The sequence below is a fragment of the Talpa europaea genome (assembly GCF_964194135.1).
Source record: "Talpa europaea genome assembly, chromosome: 1".
Taxonomy (NCBI): Eukaryota; Metazoa; Chordata; class Mammalia; order Eulipotyphla; family Talpidae; genus Talpa; species Talpa europaea.
In genome coordinates, this window is record NC_140073.1 from 53736909 (window position 1) to 53756762 (window position 19854).

At 38.4% G+C, this 19854-nt stretch overlaps 1 protein-coding gene across 1 annotated transcript in view; it reads right to left on the reverse strand.

Annotated features, from left to right (window-relative positions):
* Positions 1 to 19854, reverse strand: part of PRCP (prolylcarboxypeptidase) — a gene marked incomplete at both ends in the record, with an annotated part of 79834 nt that overhangs the window by 27081 nt on the left and 32899 nt on the right. The window contains 5 exons of the mRNA XM_084237027.1: positions 6543 to 6715; positions 9022 to 9179; positions 9443 to 9624; positions 12079 to 12180; positions 18128 to 18268. Of these exons, the coding sequence (XP_084093153.1) occupies positions 6543 to 6715; positions 9022 to 9179; positions 9443 to 9624; positions 12079 to 12180; positions 18128 to 18268 (756 nt within the window). The remainder of the gene's footprint in view (positions 1 to 6542; positions 6716 to 9021; positions 9180 to 9442; positions 9625 to 12078; positions 12181 to 18127; positions 18269 to 19854) is intronic.

Sequence of the window (19854 nt, forward strand, 5' to 3'; positions counted from 1 at the left end):
TCAAAATACTAATAAATTTACTAAGGTAATATTATTATTTTAGGTGCTCCAAAAGTTCCTTTCTGCTCAAAGATTCTGTGAAATCAAAAATCCTAATCCTTACAATTTCGATAGCATGTAGTAAATGAAATATTAAAAAAAAATACTGATGTCACACTAGCAAGAGCTCAGCACCATTCTCACATGATTCAAAGACTGTATTAATTCAAAAGATTTTCTTATACTTTTAATAAAAATGCATACTTAATATTAATTTAAACTTAATATTAATTATTATTATTATTAACTTAATATTAATATTAATTTAAACCACATAAAATTGCTGGTAAAAAGTAAAATATTGACATATTTAGTTCAGTCCTATAAAATACTTCAATTTAAGCCTGATAATTTATAGATATTACCTACCTGATGCGGGAAGTCCCTGGCCTACTGATTGTATCCTAAGGGACTGTGATCTGAGCAGACAATAAATGATCTTCCTGTCCACCACTTCTGTCCAAAATACTCAATACCCAGATGGCACCTATACTATACTATACTATACTATACTATACTATACTATACTATACTATACTATACTATACTATACTGTACCGTACCATACTATACTTACTTATTTTGTAGATATTATAAACAGCATCTTCCAAATAATTTCTACTTAAGGCTTAACATTCCTACTTACACCATATATGCACATAGGGGCAGTTGGAGCTGCAGATGTTAGCACTAGTCTATGTTCCTTAAGGGCAGGTGCTTTCCCATCAATGATCCAGGGAGAAACATAATGACCATCTTCACTCCACAGAGTAGAAAACAAGCTCAGAGAAGTCTAATTTTAGATACATAATTTAAAAACTGTGACCACAAGTTCTGAATTCAGACAATTATAACTGTGTAATCCCCAGAGAAAGTCCTTGCCCCACCTAAGGAAGGGTGAAGCTAAGCAGCAAGGGGAAGCTAAAAGGAAGACTGGAGAGAAGGCTGGAAGACAATGACTAGGGGAAGGGCCTCCCTGGTGGCGCAGGTGTTTGAGCGCAGTGCTGTGAAGCTATTTTGCAGTGTGGGTTCAATCCCCACCGGCCAGGGAGCAACCCACATGGCGCGGCAGACCTCTCCTGTCTCGCCCACTGCTCCCTTCAGCAGTGTATTTCATCAATTTCATCAGTTTGCCTGTTCTGTTCCCCGCTCTGGCTCTGGTGAATCCTCTTACCCTCCCGCACATCTGGCCTATTCCCCAGTTCTTGTAAAATAAATGTCTTTAAAAAAGGAGAAGAAGACTAGGAGAAGACTTGGAAGAGGTACGTGGAAGAGAGAAACATATAAAGAAGATGCCATGCTTGCTTCTCAGCCTTGGGCTTTATTTTTTAAGATTTTTAAAATTTATTTATGCATACAAGAACTGGGGAGTAGGCCAGAGGTGCGAGAGGGGGGTGAAGAGGATTCACCAGAGACAGAGTGGAGAGCAGAACAGGAAGATCCACTGAAAAACACTGCTAAGGGGAGCAGCCAGCGAGAGAGGAGAGGTCGGCTATGCCATGTGGGTCAGTTCCCTGGCTAGGGATCGAATTCATGCCACAGTGGCTGGTGATAGCTTGGTAGCTTGATAGTGCTGAGACTTTAACCCCCATGCCACCAGGGAGGCCCTTGGCCTTGGGCTTTTACCAGGAATGTGGGGGACATGGACGTGTAAGAGGGTGGTGCCCAGGAAAAGGGTAAGTTCTAGGTTCCCTGCCCCACCCAAAGGAGGATGAAGCTGAGTAGGGAGGAGAAGAAGCTGGAGAGGAGACTGGGAAAAGAAGGAAGCAGGATGGAGAGCCAGGAGGAGACCTGGTGGAGGCACATGGAGCCGAGAGACATGTGAAGAAACTGCGCTTGCCTTTTGGTCGTGGACTGGGTGACATGGATGTGGGTGAGAAACCCATGGGGAGGTAACAATGGCGGTTTTTGTCTTGATTTTGATTTTGCTCTTTTCCTCCCAGACTTGTCTGGTTGTTTCTGATCCTTTTCTGTGGGTCCCCACTGGAAGATGCTTTAGAGTTGTGGCAGGCTTTGGGGCCCTGCTCTGGGCCAATCCTGCTTGGGTGGACTTTTACTCACAAGGGGACGGGTAACTTTGGGTACTTGATTTAGAAACTATATTCTTTGTCTTTTCTGTATCATTTACTAATTGTATTAAAGTTCCTTTTCATTAAAAATCTCATATGTTTTGTGTTGATGCGGCAGATGGCAGAACCTATTTAGAGCAGGCAGGTTTGGGGCTCTGGGGTGCCCCTCTCCCTGCCCTGTATCAGATTGAGAAGCTTGAAAGAGAAGTTGGTAAGAGACCTATAGGGAGGTTGACAATGGAGGCCTTTATCTTGACTTGTATTTTGATTTTACTCTTTTTTTTTTTTAAGATTTACTTATTTATGCATAAAAGAACTAGGGTGTAGGGCCTCCCTGGTGGCGCAGTGGTTGAGCGCTGGGTTGCGAAGCTGCCTGCAGCTTCTGCGGTGCTGGTTCGATCCCCGGATGCTCCCCAGCCACCGGAGGAGGGTCCCGCATGGCGCGCAGACCTCTCCTGCCGCCAGCTGCTCCCGCTCCCCTCAGCAGTGTACTTCAGTCCTTCTGCCTGCTCTGCTCCCTGCTCTGGCTCTGGTGAATTCTCTCACCCTCCCATGCTTCTGACTGTACCCAGTGCTTGTATAAATAGATAAATAAATAAATCTTAAAAAAAAAAAAAAGAACTAGGTGTAAGCCAGAGGTGAGGGGGTGAGAAAGAAGATTCACCAGAGACAGAGCGGTAAATAGAACAGGCAGACTGACAAAATACACTACTGAGGGGAGCAGGGGGCGAGACAGGAGAGGTCTGCTGCACCATGTAGGTTGCTCCCTGGCCAGCTGGGGATCGAACTTGCACTGCAAAGGGTGTGGATAGTTTCACAGTGCTGTGCTTAACCCCTTGCGCCACCAGGGAGGCCCCTGATTTTACTCTTTTCATTCCAGACATGCGTGGCCCTTTCTGCCCCTTTCTTGAGGCTCCCCACCAGAAGGTGCCTTACGCATGTGGCAAGTTTTCAGGCCTCAAGTGACTCTGCTTTGAGCCAACCCTGTTTGGCTGGAAATTTACCCATGATGTGATGATAACTTTGGGCATTTCATGGGAAAACTATTTTGACAATATTTTTTCTCTTCTCTCTAACTCTATTGCACACTAACTCTATTAAAGTTCTTAGCTACTGAAGATCTTACATGCTAATAGTATGTTTGTCTTTATGGGGTAGATGGCAGAAGCCATCTAAAGCATGCAGGTCTGGAGGTCTTGGGGTCCTCCTCATTCTGCCCTCTAAAACAGTCTGCCTCCCTGATATTTATTAATAACACTAAAAACTACTGTTATTATTATATAACCAGCATGGATTTAGCGCTTACTATATACTACAACCTTAAATTCTCATAATGAATCTATTTAGCACAGTACTATTTTTTTAATAAACTTTCTTATTTTCTTCCATTGTTGTTCATTATTGTACAATAATTGATTTCTCCCCTCAGGTACAGTCCCCATAAATCTCCCACCGCCATTTCACCCATGAACCGTGACTGTAGGTACCTTGTGTTTTTTTCTCCCATTTGCACAATTATTATCCCCATTTTGCAGATGAGACAATTAAAAGCACAGAGAAGTTAAGTCATATAGTTAGAAGTGGCAGATGCAGATGCAGTGGCTTCAAATGCAGACTTACTCTGAATCTTCCATTTGTAAACACTACATTACACACTTTCAACTTTGAAATTACAGTGTAAGGGAAAAATAACAACATAAAAAGTACCTAAACATACCTATAGTCTCATGCTTAATTTTTCAAACAAATATATATTTTAGTCTTAGATTATCTTTCTGTTTTTCTAAGTTTGTTTTAGGTAAAATGGAAGGATTCTGTGGCAATATAAAAATAAAAACTATGAAACAGGAGAATCAATAAAACTTAAGAATCAACACATGAAATGGACACACTTAATTCACTTTCTACATGTGCCACTCATGACAGAAGCCCTTTTTTAAAATTCACTATTTCCTGGAACAAAGGTGAACATTCGGACAATATTTTAAAAGACTATAAGAAATTCATTTTAATAATTCTGGTTTTAAAAGTATAGAAATTGTGGAGAGAGTAGAACATTCCAACTTTAGTACCAAACTAATCAATCACCTCTGCACCCAAATATTTAGGTTCTGCCCTTTGAACCCACATACACCAGAGAAAGTAAAGATAAGAATTTGTTTAAAAGCTTGAAGTGTCCCTCTACCTACCAGGATAAGCATTTGAATAAGAGAAAGAAAAGAGAGGCAAAGAAAATTTCTTAAAAGAGGAAGGAAAGAGGATAGGTTAAAAGAAAAAAAAGACCAATCGCCTCTCAGAGAATAAGGTCCATCCACATTAGAGAAAGGATTAAGCAGATACATTCAGCTTTTCTAACAGATTTTCTTTCTCTAAGGCTTCAATACCCCTCTCACACTCACTCAGATAATCACATTAGTTTTGTCATTAAAAGCTCCCTTTTCATAGAATGCACTTAAACCGCTTAAACCACCCAGAGAGGTTGCATACATTATCAAGCATAAAGACAAATGGAAGAGATTTTCACTTTCTGTCTTATTATTTCACTATATCTGCATGTTCAGAAGGCTAAGTCAAAAGATGTGTGATTTATCTGCTAAAAGATGGGTCCAAAATAAAACAATTCTACAGTGTCCTTAAAAACTGATCTTTAAGTTGAGAAGGAATCTAGCAGTTTTTATGCTGACAGAGCAGTCAAATGACAGAGAGGTTTCATATTCTTCCATGAGTTCTATCAGCCAAATCCATGATAATTTCTGCATGAATGTTGCAGCTTCTGTCAACAGTAAACAAAAGCAAACTGAGACTGGTATGCAAAGTTCAAAGATAAAAAGACATCTGAGTTGACAAGGAAAATAATATTCAGTAGCTGCCTGTGGATCCTTCAGAACTATACAAGGTCCAAGTAGATAGAATTGGAAATTATCAGCTTTTTTTCAAAACCCAACTGTTACATATTATCTTACCATCCTTTGCCTGAGTTACAGACTCAGGAAAGGACAGCTGTTTGTCAGCCCTTTAAAAAGGAGGAAGTATATCAGAGGGAGGAGGAGTCTCGGTTAAATGGAACTATCCAAGTGAAAGACTGGTCCCCAACTGGGTAGTGTTCCAGGGATTAGCAGGTTGGGAGAACATAGAGGGGGTCAAGAAATAGAAAATGGAATGAACAGTGAAAGAAAGTGATCTAAAGCTAAACGTTTGAGACAAAGACATGTAGTGGAAAAATTCTAAAACCAGATAGGAGGAAACTGGAGATAGATGTAGGCAATTAAAGTTTCTCAAGCAAGAGACAGAGAAAAACTACTTTCGGTAGGGGGCAGGCAGGAAACAGAATCATAAATATTTTTAAAGTAATCAAGAATTCTTTAAATTTCCAAAATTCAAATTACTCAACACTCATTTACCTCTGGCCTGCTGTGTGCCAGACACCCACTAGCCGTTCAAATTTTCAGATGCAGAAAAACAACCCTAGTAGCAAATTACCTTGTTTCATTTCAGACAAAACGTTTTAGAGAAAGATATGAATTTAATAGTTCACAGGGATAATTAAAAGAACTTTTGAAACTCCATCCTCTTATTAACAATTTTGTTTATATTCCAGCAATCATTCCAGCTATAGTCAGTTATATTCTCTAAGCTGGCCAGTCTTTGTTTTTAAAACTAAAAACTAACGGCGTTCACAAAGGAATACTTACATATAACAACAAAGAATTTTGGTATGAAAACAACCTTAAAATTTAGAGTGCAATGTGTCTTTACACTTTCCAGAATGTTTTCACTTCCAATATTTTACTTGACTCACAGCAAATAAACTCTTTTGAGTATGTAAATATAAGTCTCTGATTCTGTAGCGGAAGGCATGAAGGGCTGTGTTAGAAGAGTGTCTTGCACATGATCACACAGCTGGTAAATGGGAGTTCTGGATCAAACCCTAGCCTTCAGCATTCAAATTGATGCTCTTTCCATTCCACCTTGCTACAGGGGTCACCCATTTATGATGTTTGCAGCACTTAGTATGTATTAATAGTTGACTGAAATCATTGCACTATGACAACAGTTGCCATTTACTAAGCACTGACCATATATTATAGCATGTATCTCATATGAAAAAGATTAAAGTGTATGCAATGTGTAGACAGCACAGGACTAGGCACATTGCAATTATTCCATTAATAACAACTACTGTTGTTATTTCTAATTCATGCAACTCTATATAGATTGATGCATTTGATTTCTATTTCCAATTCAATAAAGTTAAGTAACACATTCAAGGCTGAATAGCCAGAAAGTGACAGAAGCTAGAATTCCAGTCCAATTTTGACTAACTCCAGACCTCCTAAATCACTGAAACCTGCTGATGCTGAAAAATCAGAGAATACACACATAAAAAATGAGAAATATCCTATTCAAGGTGATGAAAGGGCGTTTTACTGTTACCTTGATAGGCCAAGCAGGCAAAGGCTGTAAAAAGCTGGTCGCGTAAGGGTAGTCTACCATTGCCAGATTTACCCAGGTTTCAGAGATCCACTCTTTCAAGCGCTGGATATCCTCAGATTCTACTAATGGGTCACATAAACGAAGGGTTTCCGAAAGCCAACTCAAGCCAGTACCTAAGAATAGAATCACATTGTTGAAATCTAAAAAGCACAACTCAACAGAAGACTTTACAGATTGTTGGAGTACAAAGGAAACCATCCCATGCCCCCTGGATTCTTCTAGGCTTCAAATAAACAGGCATCAGACAGAATGATAGAGAAAAAAGCAAAAGAGAAGTTTGATAATAACATACATACATGTTAATAACATATATACTCTCTCCATGTATACATGGGAGAGACCAGTATGACTAACTCACCCACAGGGCTTTAGACACAATATTAGATAATTGAACTAAAACAGGGGACTGTGTAGGGAATGGGAAAAAGAAGGGTAGGGAGGTGTCCAGGAAAGTAAAATACAGTAGATTAAAATACTGCAGGTTTAAGTTCTGCCTTCACCTTAGAAAGAGAAAAGGGATCTGGTCTTGAGAGGCCATTACAGAGAGAAGGTTACATAAAAATATCAAAAGCAATCTCCCCCTACTCTTCACAGCCTCTTTCAAGAAATAAACCTCCTGCTCAAAAGACATATTTTGAAGTGGCAAATTTTTGCTCCTGTACAAGATCATTTATTCTTCACAGGTATTTAAGAAAACTCAATCTGTTACAGAAGCACTTGCAGCTTCAGCAGGGAACCTGACTGACTCCGCCCCAGCACAAGCCACAGGGACAGAGGCCCAAGCTTGGTGCGCAGGGAGCCCCCAGGCTCCAAGCCTCAGATAAGCATCCTGGCTTCACTGAACCCCCTGCACTGCACACCTGGCAGGAAACAGCCAAGCCAGCACAGGGCAGGTGGGTCTCTCACATGCCTTCTGGGGTTTTGCTTTTGAATCCTGTGCCAATTTCGAAAACAAACCAATGAGGTTCAAGATCCCAATGCACCAATCAGGTTTAAGTGCCCAACAGGGCAATTCAAGGTTTTGAGACCACTCAGGTTTTGTAAATGGAACAATCAGGTTTGAAAGGTAAGTATTCTAAAAATATTTGGATGTAAGTATTAAAGGATATAAGCAGGCCTTCAGACAGCTTTAGACACACATTCCTCTGGACCCTCTCTGGGAAAGATCTTTGATGCGGACCACAGACCTTTGAGACCTTCACAGACCTCTCAGACCCCTGCAGAAATCTGAGACCTTCACAGACTATGCAGACCCTCAAGACCTTCACATCAGAACTCCAGCATTGCCTCTGACATTGCTTGCTGACTGGCACCATTGCCTTATGCCTGGTATCTCTAAGAGCTGTAACACTGGTGCCTGGTCCTCTAGCACCACCTCTATGAGCTGTTCATCACTTCTGACATTCTGGCACTGCCTACTGATGCTGTTGCATCTGGCACTGTCTAGCCCAGCCTCTAGATAGCTGCTGCTGGCTGCTAGAGTGCCACCTCAGCACCACTACCTGTGATCACCTCCAGCTGCCCCCATGAGTTGGATCCTGGTCCATCACCAGGTGTGCCACCAGCTCCAAGCCCTCATCAAAGGGACAATGCCATCTTGCATGAGCAGTTTTTGATTTGGACTACTGGACACTGTGGACACTGAAGTAGGAGAGTCAGCCATTTGTGGCTATAGAAACTTTCCTTTTTCCCAATTTTTCCTTTGTTAATAAACCCCATTTGTTGTTGCACCCTAAGCCTGAGTCATGTCTTTCAGTTGAAAGAGCAGAGGGAGAACCCAGCAGCTGTGACATTCCCCAGCTTTGCATTGTTTCAAATCTACTATACCATTTTCCCAAGAATGTTTTTTCAACATTCAATAAAATATTTTTAAAGCAATAGGATCATCCCATGATAGATAAATTGCCTATTCTTGTGAAACTTACCAGATTTAATAGTTTGAATTATTCCCCTTCTAAATACACTATTGAAATAAACAAACAAACAAATGGAATACTAAAGAGTATTGAGAATGCAAAAACTATAGCTGAATGAAATAAATGGATATATCTGACAAACAGCAATGAGCACAAAAGACAGTCCACACCAGAAAGAAACATATTTTGCAATTCCAATTACTAAAAAATATCTTGGGTAAGCAAAATTAACATATGGTTCTAGGAGTCAGCAAAGTGATTAGACTGGGAGATGCCAAGGAAGGAGGGGGCATTAGTGGATTTATTGATCTGGATGCCAATCACGCTATGTATTCACTTTGTAAAAACATCCTATATTTTTTGATTTGTATACTTTTCTGCATGCTACACTCAAATATGTATGTTATACCAAAATAAAAAGTTTACTGAGAAAATGATAAGTCTTGAATTTAACAAATGGAATGTTAAAAACCTGTGATTTCTTTCTCTCATTTAAAGCTTACCTGTAGCAGCAATTCGATTAATGGCACCCCAGGACCTGCGGATGCTCTCTGAACAATTTGGGCCACTTTTCTTAAAATCTTTAGTTACAATCTTCATAAATATATCACAAGGCACCAGATCCTCAAACTGCCAGATAGGAGCAGAGGCTGCAAGAGCACTAAGTAGTAAGAAAAAGAAGAAAAGATGTAACTCAGCAAATTTGAATTCTAACATTGAACCTGATATTGCGTGTAAATGAGAGACATTGAGATGAATATTGAATTATATTGAAAAATATTAAAATGACATCGAGAAAAATAACTATTCATGAGATAGTGAAATCTCAGTACAACAGATGTAGCATGTTTTACCCAAAACAAATCTCTAACTTTGCCTCAACAATCATTAAGAAGTGCCCATAGCCAACATAAATGTATTTACCCAACCACCATATGAGGATATTTCATCCTGAACCAGGCTGCAAGCATGCCTCCATAAGATCCCCCTACTGCAATGAAAGGCTGATTTTTAGCTCCTGGGATTGTTTTTTTCAAGTGTTTGATTAACTCTGCAAAATCAGCCAGAGCTTGTTCTGAAGTCAGAAAATTCAGGTGTTTGGGATCCTAAAGAAAAATAAAGAACATGAGTATAAATATGAGTATAAATAATAGCAGCTTAGGCACAGCACAGATCCAGCAAAAAAAAAAAAAAAAAAAAAGTCAGATAAACATTCTTCAAAAGAATTGCTAGGCAATTAAATTAAAATGTCCAGTCAAAGAAATGTTGGTTTACACCACTCATGAAAAAGTGATTTTAAGTTTGTGGGAAGAGCATATAATATGTTTTGCATTCAAACATAATTTCTATTAAATGCTATTTAACAAAGACCTTGCTGAAATTTTAGAACAGAAATAAAGTGTAAATAACATTTAATAGCAACTGTGATGAAACACCATGCTAAGTTTAACAAATACTGTATTAAAAACTTTATTTCTAATCTTGATACATCTAAAATGGCTACCCTATAGGCAAAGGTAAACTAAATCCTGTAAAAAAATGAAGAATAATCAGCAAAAATAAAACCATCCCTCCTTATTAAAAAGATGATTATTGTATCTGATATACCAACACATAGAGCAAATTACCCTGCCACTTATAAACAACTATGAAATTGAGGTTAAAAAAGAAAAAAATGTAACAACTGTTTTCAGGCATTGGAAAACAGACAACACAAGACTGATTGTTGAAAGAAGGAAAACTCATAAACTAAGTTCCATGGTCATCTAGGTCTCTGCTTAAGGACAATTTCTGCACTGCAATGTAGAGAGATGGAGCTCAGTGTCCCATTTAGAGCACTACCGATAGTACCAACATTGAAAAGTAAGTTGTTCAAAGAAAAATATTAACTAATAGTAAATACATACGACAACTTCACATTGCCAGAATCACAAAGTAGTACATGAGTAACTTAGATGAAAGAAAAGTGTCCAGGTTTATTAGGCATAGTATCTATGGCAAAGGCAAAAGCTCCTAGTGAGAACAAGGCTAGAGAGAATCCAAGCAACCGGTTGGCCTCACTGAATCATTTTTCCTTATTTTGATCATTCTATTTTATCGAAAAACACCTTTTTAAGAAAACATAATGAGCATTTGAGTGCTTGTTGTCTTTGTTCCATTGACAGATCCAATAACTTAAGTGTATAATTTATAAAAAAGAATTGTTTAATGACTTTTTTTAAAAAATGAAGTTCCCTCCACTGTCTCTAGCCTCATCACACTGAGCTAAAAACAGATTAACATTAAAATTATAATGATTTTTAAAAACCTCAAATTGTTAGGGGGAAAGGATGTCCTGCGCTAATCCCATACAGGCTTTGTGGATTCCACCCCAACTCCAGACCAAAGCCATCAGGACATTGGGAAAGACAAATCCCGTCACCACCAAAGGGAAGGTGGCTGGGACCTGAGGGTGGAGTTAAGCAGCCAGGGTTGGTCTAAAAACCAGACACGTGGGCCTTGGGGTCTCTCGCTCTGTCGCTCGCCTCCTGGCTTCACGGCTCCTGGCTTGTGGCCAGCTCTCAGAGCGCCATTTTGGAATTCCTGATTGGCGGATCAGGTAGGACGCATTTAAAACTTTGTCTCCCACTTTTCTCCCTGAGCTGTACATTTCCTCATTTCCCCTTCCCTTGTAAATAAACCTTTTATTAACCTTTCGCGTGTGCCTGCAGTAGAGTATTGATAAGTCCTTTTAAGCGCCCGGGTGAGGACCCACAGCCAGGCACCCCGTTTTGTATGGGGGCTGCCCTATAACAATTTTTTTAAATTGCATATAAGAAGAAAGATTAAATACAAAATTATTAAAATTTTAAGCAGTTCTAAGTTAAAGCTATCATTTTGTAGGCCTGCTACTCCTAGGCAGCCTTTTGGGCCTCCATTTTGTCACCTAAACACAGTCAAAATGGCCCAGCCAGTTAGGTACAGGAGCCCAACCCTTCAGCCCTTCAAATCAAACAAGAGCACAAAGCTGGATCACACTGGGAAGGTTATGCATCAAGAGGTATGTCCAGAACTCCTGGGGGGCTGAGGACCAATGCATAACACATGCATAACATGTACTCCCGACTTATATACATCATTAGGTATGACTGTGAACACCCGGGGGGCCAGGACCGATGTATGACAAGGGACCCCAGAAGCTGATCAGTGGATGGCCTTGTTGATAAGATTAAAACCATGGCTGGGGATTAGGGTGTGTCATCAAGTAGATAAGAAGTGCCTGGAGGGCAGATTCACAATCCCTAATCTTCTACACCCTTCCCTTTTCTATAATCTCCTTCCCCTTAATCTCCTTTTGCTCCTCCCCCTTACAACCAATACTGAGTGTCAATAAAAGGGCCAGGATCTTGCTCTTCAGCAGCATCTTGCATTATGTAGCCTGCTCCATGATTCCCGTTTCTCTGTCAGTGTGGTGTTGCCCAACACAACATCATTTCTTCCTCACATTGGGACATGTAGATAGAAAATGCTACAAACTTTAAAAAAAAAAATTTTAATTTAAAAGTAAAAAGTATATTAACCTTAAATGAGTCAGCACCAAAGGGAAGGGATTCTCCATAGTATCGATGCTCAGCAAACACCAACATAGCCTTCAGTTCCTCAGCCACATCCCACATGAACCCCTAAGAAGAAAAGGATCCACTCACAGGTTAAAAGCAAGATGTAAAAAGAGTCATCAATCCTTCTTACAACATATATGAAATGGATGTTAAATCAGACCAAATTATGTGTGGAGCTGCACAATTTGTGTGTTTTGCGTGATTTTTGTTTGTTCTATATAATTGATGTTTGATTGATGCACATCAATCTCACACTGAATTAGAGTGAAACAATGAAAATTAAGCCCAGGTTGCCCATCCACCAGATATTCCAACTTAAACTCTAGCCCTAGAATTAACATTATATCAGAAAAATAGTCTTCAAACTATACTGTACGCCAAATATTCAAAGACCTGAGGATATCTAAGTTAGCAGCCTACTGTACAGGCATTTACAACATAAAAGAAAAAAACAGTATCAAGAAGCTTACAGAATTCCTTTGGGTTTTATATTAATTTTATTTGAAAATAAACTAGTAGATAGTAGTAACTAACATTAATTGAGTGCTTGCAATGTGTCAGGCACTGTTCTAAACACTTTGTATGTAATAATTCCGTTACTTGTCACAACAACCTAAGAAATAGGCACTTTCACTATCTATCCCTAGTTTACAGACAAGGATAGTGAAGCACAGAGTTTCACACTGTCCAAAAGTGGCAGCACCAAGACTCAAACACAGATTGTCAGGTGCTGTCAGACCTCCTGACTCCCACACTAAGGGTGGTCATTCATCAGTTACTGCAACTTTCTCACTTACCTCAGCTGTGACCTCAGACTCCTTCTCAACAAAGCATCCTCCACAGTCAACATAAATCAATTCAATTTAGATTAGCACCAATTGAAACTGTCATTCCTAGTGCACAATGTTGCTTTCTAACAAGCTGCTACTCCCCAACTGAGACAAAAAACATCTGAAAGCTTGTTTGTTTTGATCAATAAATCATTATAAAAACTGAATGTTTGTGAGAATGGAGTCCTTAAACTGGTATCTGTGATGGTTGCAATAATCACTTTTCTCTCTTCTAACAACCTGTTCATTCCCTGCCATTTATCCACAGACCCTGTGATACCCAGCTCAAGGATACCCTCCTCTGATGATTATGCCTCCTCTCATCACCACTCTGTCAGGTATATATCTCTATTACTGTGCTACACTATCTGCTGACAAGTATGTCTCTCCCTACCAGAATATAAGCTTCTTAAGGGTAAAGACCACCCTTCCAAATAAAGAGTTCTATGGAATTGAACTCAGGCTAGAGAAGAAGCAATTTATTTAAATCAATTCACATTATATTAAGTGATTATTTGTTGGCATTATTTCAGGAGTATTTTCATTTTTCAAAAGAGGTCCATGTAACATAATAACATTTAATAACATTATGTTACAACATTGGTCCAACATTTCTGATTATTTTGTTCTGCTGTGTTTTCTATTTTTACATGTATTAATGTGAAGCTGATTTATAACACTACATATGTTTTAGGGCTATAGATTCACACCTCCACAAATGTTATCAGACAATGCCTACCACCAAAGTAGCAATAACCTTCCATAGTCCATTAAGACCCCTTCCAACTTTGCTCCCTCTCTCCTACCTACCACTTCTGGTAGTCTCAATTCTGCTGTCATATTTCAAGGGTTTATTTTGATTTGTTTTATCTATTCCTTCACTTTATTTTTCATATTCCGTCCAGTACTTATCTTCCTACTTCCTATTTCTGACTTATTTTGCTTGGCATAATCCTTTCCAGCTCTATCCACATAGGTACAAATGGCAAGATTTCATCTTTTCTTAAATACCTGAGTATATTCCAAATATGTAGAATATATACATATAGTGCATACATGTAGTCTATACACACACACATATATACTAATTTTCTTTATCCATTCATCTATACTTGAGCATGTCAGTTATTTCCATAGTTTGGCTATTGTTAATAGTGCTGCAATGAACACAGGAGTTTTTATACTGGTGGGCTATTGCTGGATCATATGGAAGATCTATTTTTAAAGTTTTAAGAAACCTCCATACTATTTTTCATAGAGCTGGCCTAGTTTACTTTCCTATCAACAGTATATAAAGGTTCCTTTTTATCCACACCCTAACCACCAATTACTGTTTCTGGTCTTTTTTATATAGCCCATTCTCATAAGTGCGATGTGGTATCTCATTGTGGTTTTGATTTGTATTTCCCTGATAAGAAGAGATGATGAGCATGTTCTCAGGTGCCTGTTGGTCAAATGTATGTCATCTTTAGAGAAGTGTCTATTTAGCTCTTCTACTCATTTTTTGATTGAGTTTTCTTCTTTTCGTTGAGTTATAGGAATTCTTTGTCGATTTTGGAAATTAGCGCTAGGTCAGACATACTATGTGTAAAAATTTTCTCCAATTCAGTAGGGTATCTTTTGGTGTTGTGCAGAAGCTTTTCATTTTGATGTTAGTTTATTTTTGCATTAGTTTTCCTTCCCAGTTTTGTTGAATAGGCTTTCCCTCTGCCATTGTATGTTCCTGGTTTCTCTGTCAAAAATTAACTGCCCATATAAGTCTATTTCTGGGTTCTCAATTCTATTCCATTGGTCTGTGTGTCTATTTTTATTCCCATACCATACTGTTTTGATTACTATTGCTTTGCAGTAAAATTTGAAGTCTGAGAGCATAACATTCTTCTATTTTCTTAGAATTGCTTTGGCTATTCAGGGTCTTTTGTAAAAAGTGATTGCTTTCGGGGCTCCCCAGTGGCACAGCAGTTGAGCGCTGGGGTGTGAAGCTGCCCGCAGCCTCTGCAGTGCCAGTTCAATCCCCGACCACTGGCGAGGGTCCCACATGGCACACAGACCTCTCCTGCCCACCCGCTGCAGTGTACTTCGTCAGTCTGCCTGTTCTGCTCCCAGCTCTGGCTCTGGTGGATTCTCTCACCCTCCCGCACTTCTAACTGTACCCAGTGCTTATATAGATGAATAAATAAATCTTTTACCAAAAAAAGTGAAAAGCTTTCTTATTTTCTAAAATAAATTCTTTTTATTCCTTCCTCTTGCCTAATTGTTCTAGCTAGGACTTCCAACATTATGCTAATAGTAATGGCAAGAGTGGGCATTCTTAGAGGAAAAGTTTTCAGTTTTTCACCATTGAGTATGATGTGAGCTGTAGGTTTGTCACAGATGGTCTTTGCTATGTTGAGGTAATTTCTGTCTATCCCCCCCCCTTTTTTAAGAGACTTTTTAAAATAAATGAATGTTAAATTTTCTCAAATGTTTCCCTGGCATGTACTGATATGATAACATGACTTTTTTTCTTTCCTTTTGTTTTTGTGGTGAATGACATGAATTGAGTTGCATATGTTGAACTATCCTTGCATCCCTGAAATAAATTCCACTTGGTCAGTATGTGATCCTTTTAGTGTATTATTGAATTTGCTTTGTCAAGATTTGCTTGAGACTTTTGTATCTATCTCTTTGAGGATATTGGTCTGTAATTTTCATTTTTTTTCTGATATCCTTGTTTGCTTTTGATGTCAAGGTAATGTTGGTCTCACAAAATGTATTTGCAACTGTTTCCTCTTCAATTTTTTCAAAGAATTTGACAAGGATAGGCATTAGTTCATCTTTGAAGTCTGATACAATGCTCTAGTAAAACTGTCTGATCCAGGGTTTTTGGTTGCTTCATTAATCCAATAGTCATTCAGTAGCATATAGTTTGGTCCCTACATACTATCATTTTTTGATTTCTAGTTTCATACCATTGAAATCAGAAAAAGATACTTGATATTTCAGTCTAATTTACTGACACCTGTTTCATGACTCAACATAGTCTATCTTTGAGAAGGTTGTTATGTGTACCAGAGAAGAAAGTGTACTTAGCATTTTTGCAGTGGAGTACCTATAAATGTCTATTAAGCCCATCTGTTCTAATTCCTCATTTAAGGCTGTTCTTTCATCATTCATTTTCAGTCTGGTTGATTTGTCCATTGATGTTAAGTGGGGGTTAAAGTACCCTACTACTGTTGTTGTTTTCAATGACTGTTTTTAAGTTTATCATTGCTTTACGTATTTTGACGCCCTTTCTTTTGTTGCATAAATATGAGCATTATGTTTTCCTTATGTTATTAATCCCTTAATTCTACAATGTCTATCCTTGTCCCTTGATCCTTTTTTAGCTGGAAGCATATTTTATCTAATTTAAGTATGGCTGCCCTTGCTTTTTTAAAGTATACCATTTGCTTGCAGGATTGTTTTCCAACCTTTTGCTTTGAGTCTATGTTTATCTTTGGAGTCAGATGGTCTCCTGGAGACAAATGAAAGTTAGGTTTTGGTTTCTGATCCAACTGGTCATTCTGTGCCTTTGATTAGTGAGTTCAGACCACTGAAGTTTAGAAAAATTATTGATATACAAGCATATTGCTATTTTGTTATTTGTTACCCGGGTGTTTTTGCATTTTTATCTGTTCTTTTATTCTTTTCTTGTTCTTTCTGCTTTTATTTTGAAAGCTAGCCCTTGTGTGGTGTTTGGATTCTGTTTTTATCTCCCTTTTTCTTCTAGGCGGTTTTGTTCTGAGGTTACCATTTGCTTAATATATAGGGTTCTGTTAACTATATCCTATCTTAAACTGAAAGCAAGTTAATCTTGAGCCCCTTATACCAGTTCCCATTTTTCACATTCCTGATTTGTGTTTAGTCCTCATACAACACTATGAACTAGATACTATTTTTTAAAAAGATTTATTTACTTATGCCTAGAAGAACTGGGGTGTAGGCCAGAGGTGCAGGGGGTGAGAGGATTCACCAGAGACAGAGTGGGGAACAGAACAGGCAGATTGACTGAAGTACACTGCCGAGGGGAACAGCAGGTAAGATAGGAGAGGTCTGCTGCACCATATGGGCTGCTCCCTGGCCGCCAGGGATTGAACTTGTGCTGCAGAGGCTGCGGATTGCTTCATAGTGCGGTGCTTAACCCCTTGTGCCACGGGGGAGGCCCCCCTAGATATTATTATTATTATACCCACTTAAAAGACAAGAAACTTGCCCAAGTTACACAACATCATGGCAAATATGAATTCAAACTTGAATTAAAGTCTGGTTAAAGTCTTCACTCTTGACCACTATGTTAGACTGCCTCTCAGTAATGGAATGCTGAGAAACATTATCAGAACATTTTAGTATGTAAATGAGGGTGTCTAGGAATAGGAAAGAGGCAGAACTTGCTCTTCTAGTATTGCCTTTAGTCAATTCTCTGTTACTATTCTTATACTGAGTATCTCTTTCTTTCTACCACTACTGAGGTAATAGGTTCCCCACAAGCCTTCAGTCATGTTGCAGTGCCCAGCAGAGCAGTACAGGCTGGTGGAGGCAGACACAGCTGCCTGCCTATAACAATAAAGAACAGAAACTGGAAAAGTAAGTGAACAGGAGAAGCTGCCCTGTGGCCTTGGCATAAAAGGGAAGTCACACAAAGAGAAAGAAAAGCAAGGCAGACTTGGTTTTTCTCAGAATAACAGAACAGGAATCTGATGGAAAATAAGTCCTGTCTTCATGTGTCACTGACCTAAGAGAAACATATCCCATTTCTCGGGGAATTATTTTCAACTAACATAACAAATTCTTAACATTCCTAAGGAAATAATCAGAAATGCAAAATGCAATTAGTGTGTGTAACTGGGTTTGTATTTTTGCTTTCAATTCAATTCAGCTGAGTTCAACAAGCATTTGCTGAGTATCTGGTACCATGCGGGACATCAGCAACAGAAAAAACATGATTGAGTCCACACTTAAAGGCAATTCACAGCTTAGCTTTTTGGTAGAAAACTGAACATGTATACATATGAACAAGTAAAAATGTAACCCCAAAATTATAATTTAAAAAATTCACAAGTAAAGTAATACTTGGTCATATATATTCAAAACATTTTTTTTCTACTTTAAGATAACAAAAAGACAAAGCAAGCATAGGAATTTCATAAGTCTCCACATACCGTATTATTGCAAAACCAGGTAATGTCCCCTTCATTACCAGTGTAGATAAGTACTGTTCCACCATCTTTCTTCCAGTGCTTATCAGTTACTAGGTACCGTTGTTTAAAAGTCTTATCATTGTTAAATCCAAAATGATCAACCTGTAATAAAAGCAAAATAAATCAGATAAATTTCAATGGAAAGTAAACGAGATCAATAAAAAAAAATTTCCATTAAATTCAACCTATACAAAAAGATTATCACAAAAAGTTTTAGCTTTCTGGGGTTTTATTGGACGTATTAGTAGTGGATTTTTTTTTAAATTAATTTCTTTATAAGATAAAGCAATGCTATTAGTGGTCAAGAATTTCAGTGTAAGAGAAAATATGTAATTATGACATCAAGTAGCCACTTAGAACAATGTTATAACTGAATTGGTAACAGCAATATGAACCCATTGCTTTTTTAAGCAGACATTCCTAACTATCTGAATCTTAATTATTCAAACTTATAATTATCAAAATTCAAAAACTAAACAGGATACTGAAAAGATCTATAAACTGCGTCCCTAGTTATAACTGAAATTCTAAGGGCCAGGATTTCTATGTCCATTATCTTTCTCCAGTGAAATGAAGTAGGACTTTACAGTAAATTTCTTTTTTTAATTTAAATTTCTTTATTTATTTAATTATTTTATATATGTTTCTTTCCAATAAATTTAATTGACATTTGGGGCAAGGAAGCTATAAGATGAACTGATCCATCAGGGAGTGCAAAGCAGCACTCAAAATCTTATCAAGTTATAATTAGCAGACATAATTACTGGCTTGAGCCTGAGGTTCTCAATATAAACAGCTGGAGATATTGAGATACTGGACTGCAGTTTCTATTTTTTTTTTCTTTTTTCTGATAACCTTATTTGGTTTTGGTATTAGGTTGACAGTGACCTCATAAAATGTATTTGGGCCTCCCCGGTGGCTCAGCGGGTTGAGCGTGTGCTGTGAAGCTGTCCGCACCCTCTGCAATGCGAGATCGATTCCCAGCAGGCCAGAGAGATACCCACATGGTGCAGCAGACCTCTCCTGCCTCGCCCGCTGCTCCCCTCAGCAGTGTCTTCGGTCCTTCTGCCTGTTCTGTTCCCTGCTGTCTTTGGTGAATCCTCTCACTCTCCTGTGCCTCTGGCCTGTACCCCAGCTCTTGTATAAAAATAAAAAATAAAATAAAATGTATTTGGAAGTGTTTCCCCTTCAATTTTTTCAGATTTGAAAAGGATAAGTATTAGTTCCTCTTTGAAGTTTTGGTGGTGCTCACTAGTGAAACCATCTAATCCTGAGGTTTTGTTCTTTAGGAGATATTTGATTCACATTTTGATTTTCTTGGTTTGTTATGCGTATCTATCTCTTCCTGGTTCATTCTTGGCAGGTTGTATGCATCTAAAAATGTATCCATTTTTTTCTAGGCTATCCAATTTACTGGCCTAAAGATGTTCATACTTGTGTCTATGATCGTTTGTATTTCTCACTCATCCGCTGCAATATTTCCTATTCATTTTGGATTCCATTTCTTAGAGTTTTCTCCATTTTCTCATAGAGTCTATAGAGGTTTGTCTATTTTGCTCATCTTCTCAAAGAGTCAGCTTTTGGTTTCATTTATCTTTTGATAATCTGTTCTTATATAAAAGAAATACTGTTAATATGAATAATAAGAAAAAAATGTCAAGCATCTTTTTTCTATTGATTTCTACTCT